This window comes from Chrysochloris asiatica, unplaced genomic scaffold (genome assembly GCF_000296735.1).
Source record: "Chrysochloris asiatica unplaced genomic scaffold, ChrAsi1.0 scaffold00022, whole genome shotgun sequence".
NCBI classification, from domain to species: domain Eukaryota; kingdom Metazoa; phylum Chordata; class Mammalia; order Afrosoricida; family Chrysochloridae; genus Chrysochloris; species Chrysochloris asiatica.
The window spans coordinates 15,057,041-15,061,336 of NW_006408540.1; the positions used below are offsets into that span (position 1 = coordinate 15,057,041).

General features: G+C 49.7%; 1 protein-coding gene across 2 annotated transcripts in view; it reads left to right on the plus strand.

Annotated features, from left to right (window-relative positions):
- Window positions 1–697: 697 nt before the first annotated feature.
- Window positions 698–4,296, plus strand: part of DGKH (diacylglycerol kinase, eta) — a 251,394-nt gene continuing 247,795 nt past the window's right edge. For both annotated transcript variants that reach the window (XM_006837609.1, XM_006837610.1), the window contains exon 1: window positions 698–889. In XM_006837609.1, the coding sequence (XP_006837672.1) occupies window positions 698–889 (192 nt within the window). The remainder of the gene's footprint in view (window positions 890–4,296) is intronic.

A 4,296-nucleotide genomic window follows, 5' to 3' on the forward strand; every position in this document is an offset into this window, starting at 1 on the left:
TGCTCTTCTGTTCCGTGTGCGCCGGATGGGGGTGGGCCACAAAGTAAGCCCCGCTGTCCCGACGGCTGAAAGGATTGCGTCGGAAGGCAGAGGTGGGAGAGAGGTACGGCCCTCGGAGTGGGGAGCGGGCCGTGAGAACCGCCAGGGCCAGGACAGTCCTCGTTCAGCTCAGGCGCAGAGGAGCCTATTTTTAATTGAGTGGGAATCGTGCGGCGAGGCTCGAAGTCTCTGGAAAGATTTTAGGTCCAGGAGGTGACGGGGCGCGCCTGCGGGGGTCGGGAGGAAGCTGTGGGTTTCCCTTCTTCCTGCTGCCCGAAAGCGCTGGAGGGCTGGGCAAGGGGCTGACTGCGGAGGTTTCCTGCCAGTCCTTCTGTCCATCCTGGAGGGAGCGGAAAGGAAAGTGCCCGACCCCTCGGCCACCCTCGGCCTCTCGACCCCCGCTGTATCGTATTCTGAGGCAGGAACCCTCAGGACGTCCCTAAGCCAAGCGCAGGGGTCCCAATCTGGCAGGGGCTGCTTCCTCCCGCCAGCCTCACTACGGTCAGGCCTGAGCGGGGCAGCCCGGCGGATCCTTCTGGGAGGGTGTCTGGTCCCCGATGGCAGCAGTTGGGTGCGGGGGCTCGGAGCAGAGTCCACCCTCTGACCACCCCCGCCGCCCCCGCCGGGCGGTGTTGTATCCCTGCAGGAGTCGGAAAGAATGGCCGGGGCCGGAGGCCAGCACCCCCCTCCGGGCGCCGCGGGAGGAGCCGCCGCCGGGGCCTGCGCCGCGGTCACCTCCGCCGCTGCCTCGGTGGGGCCCGGAGAGGACTCGTCCGACAGCGAAGCGGAGCAGGAGGGACCACAGAAACTGATCCGCAAAGTGTCCACCTCTGGCCAGATCCGGACTAAGGTGAGGCGGGCCTGAAGGAAGCGTGGGAGGCGGCGGGGCGAGGCAGTGGAGGGAGGGCGCCTGTGGCGCTAGGAGCTCGCTGGGCGATCCCAGAGAAGGTGGGGAAAGAGAATAGGGGCGGGCCCGGGGCGGGCCCAGGGCGGGGCCTGGGGCGGAGCTGATCCCCCAGTGGGAGGGCGGGGCGGGGGGGCGCGTCGGGGGGCGGGGCTTCGGCCGGTGCGCTGAGGCCGCCTGGATGGGCTCTGGGGGAGCTTGCCTGGCAGAGCGGGAGAACTGCCCCTGCGGCATGGTTGGAGCGTGGGAAAACGCTGAATCAATGTTGCGTGTTCCCATTTAACAACAACAAAAAACCCCATTGCTGTCAAGTTGAATCTCGACTTATAGAAACCCTATAGGACAAAGTACAACTGCTCCGTAGGGTTTCCTAGGCAGTCTGCCTATCTTTCTCCCTACCTTTTGGTTGGTAGCTAAGTGCTGAGCCACTGCACCATTGTTGTTGCTAATTCTATAGCGTCAGGTTCCACTCACAGCGATCCTGTATAGGGTTTCTTAGGAGCGGTTGATGGGTTTGAACCTCCAACCTTGAGGTTAGCAATCCAGCGCTTATCCTACTGCATCACACCAGGATTTCATTCCCACTAGCGTAGTGGTTACGAATCGGGCTGTGAACCTTAAGGTAAGCGGTTCGAAACTACCAGCCGCTCCGCGGGAGAAAGATGAGGCTTTCTATTCCCGTAAAGATTTACACCCTCGGAAACCCTCTACAGGGTCGGAACCGACTCGACGGCACTTCACAACAACAACAACAACAACATGCTGTTAAGTGCCATTAGTTGATTCTGACTCATAGAAACATTGTATAGGTTAGGTTATCTTAAGAAGTGGCTGGCTGGTGGGTTTGAACCGCAGACCTTTTGGTTAGCAGTGCAGTGCTTACCCTACAGTGTCACATCAGGACGCCTCCCACTTATAGCCACACTGTATAGGGTGTCCGAGGAGCGGTTGGTGGATTTGAACCACTAACCTTGAAGTTAGTGGTGGTGGTGATGTGCCGTGGAGTCGGTTCCAACTCGTAGTGACCCTGTACAAGGTTTCCGAGGCTGTAAATCTTTGCGGGAGCAGAAAGCCTCATCTTTCTCCTGCGGAACAGCTGGAACTGCTGACCTTAAGGTTAGCAGCCCGATTCTTAACCACTATGCTATCAGAGCTCCTTTGAAGTTAGTAATCCAGTACTTATACTATAGTGTCACACCAGGGCTTTGTTATGACTCATGTTGTTGTTAACTGCCATTATTTGGTTCTGACTCATAGTGAGCTTGTATAAGGCTTCCAATAAGTCGCTGATGGGTTTGAACCACAGACTGCTTGGTTAGCAGTCCAGTATTTATTCTACAGTGCCACATCAGGATTCCTCTGATTCAGGGTTTCCAAGGAGTGGTTAGTGGGTTTGAACCTCACACTGGACTGTGAACCACAAGGTCAGCAGTTCAAACCCACCACAACAATCTTGTGGTTAGCAATCCAGTGCTTATTCTACAGCACCACACCAGGACTCCACTGTGCCATTGTCATTAAGTGCAATTGAGTCAGTTCCAACTCATAACGATCCTGTATAGGGTTTTTGAGTAGCATCTGGCGAGTTTGAACCGCCGGACTGTGTGGTTCAAACCGACCTTGTGGTCCAGTGCTTTAGCCTACAGCACCAACTTGAAATGAGTTTGTGCTTCCTTCCCCCACCCAACTTCCCTCTGCGCAGAGGGTAGGTAGGTCAAGTGTGTGTATGTGCCAGGGAGCTCTGTGAAGGCTAACCAGCTAGAGCTGCAGTGAGCCCTATGGCCAGCAGCCTGCCCCTTGCTGGGCAGCTTTCCTTTCTGCTCTGCTGCCTGCCATTTGAAAGGCAGAAACTGCAGGGCTAGGTCAGTGTAAATGAAAAACACACCATGCAAGGAAAAAATAGCATGCCAAGCTTTCTGTTGTAGATTTCCAAGTGCAGAGTCCATATCTTACTAACACACCCGCAGTTACTTTTATAATGAAAACCCCTTCATGTTATGTGGCGCTTATGTTGTTGACCTGTGAAGATTCATTCAGTTGAGAGTTTTAATTTGGTAATAAATAAATAAATAAATACATACATACATACATACATACATACATACATCTATAATATGTATATGGTGGTGGTGGTTATGTGCTGTGAAGTCGGTTGAGACTCAGTGACCTTGTACAGGGTTTCCAAGGCTGTAAATCTTTACGGGAGCAGAAAGCCTCATCTTTCGCCCGCGGAACAGCTGGTAATTTCGAACTTCTGACCTTGAGGTTATATATCAATATCAAAAGCCCTGTATGGTGTTGTGAGTTAATGCACTGGACTGCAAAGTCAGTGTGAATCGCAAGGTCAGTGGTTCAAGCTTACCAGCTACTCCTTGGAAACCCTATACAGGGTTGCTATGGGTTGGAATCAACTTAACTGCACCGAACAACAACAAAAGATGTATGTATTCTGATTTCCATTATAATTTTAAAGTCTTCATATAGGCATCCAGGTAACAGTGAGAACTCTAATGAGTTATTCTCTTTAAAAGTAAATTTGCAAATCTCAGTTCATTCTGCACTTAATTTTGATGTGAATTTGTTTTCTAAGGATAATGAACTTTTCTTTAAAAGTAGAACTTTTATTGCATATTTGTGGATTCGTGTCTGTATTAGTCTGCTTTCATTTTAGTTTTTCTCAGCTAGATAGGTGTTAGCATTTAGACACATAACAGGATGTACCCACTAAAGAGTCAAGCGCTGTTTCAGTCATTTTATTTAACTGCACATATTGTACCTGTAACTTTTAATAGTGACATTTTTAGTTTTGTAGAGTTTACTGTATGTTTAGAATATTAAAGATAAACAAGGTAGAGACTTCTAAGTGCTTTTAACATTTGAAGTCTTAATGTTTTTAAAAAAAAGTTTGTTAAGAATGGTCAGAGTGGCAGGATATTTTTTAACGGTTAACATTATATGTAATCCCTGGGTGCTGTAAATGGTTAAGCGTGTAACTACTAACTGAAAGGTTGGAGGCTCAGATCTACCCAGAGTCACTTGGGAAGAGAGGCGTGGTGATCAACTTCTGTAACATCACAGCCATGGAAAGCCCTATGGGGCGCAGTTCTCGGAAATACTTGGAGTTACCATGAGTCAGCATCAACTCCACAGCAAGGCAACTGGTTTGGTTTCATATATATGTTTATATAAAATGATTAAAATGCTGTACATACTTAACCAGTCAATCTATATTGAGATGGCTCTAAATTAAATCAAATGAGTCCATGCAACAAATTTGTTAGGAGTACCAATAAAATTTCTAGGTTTCATGAGCTCTTGGTAATAGCTAAGATTATATTCTTTAATTTTGGTAT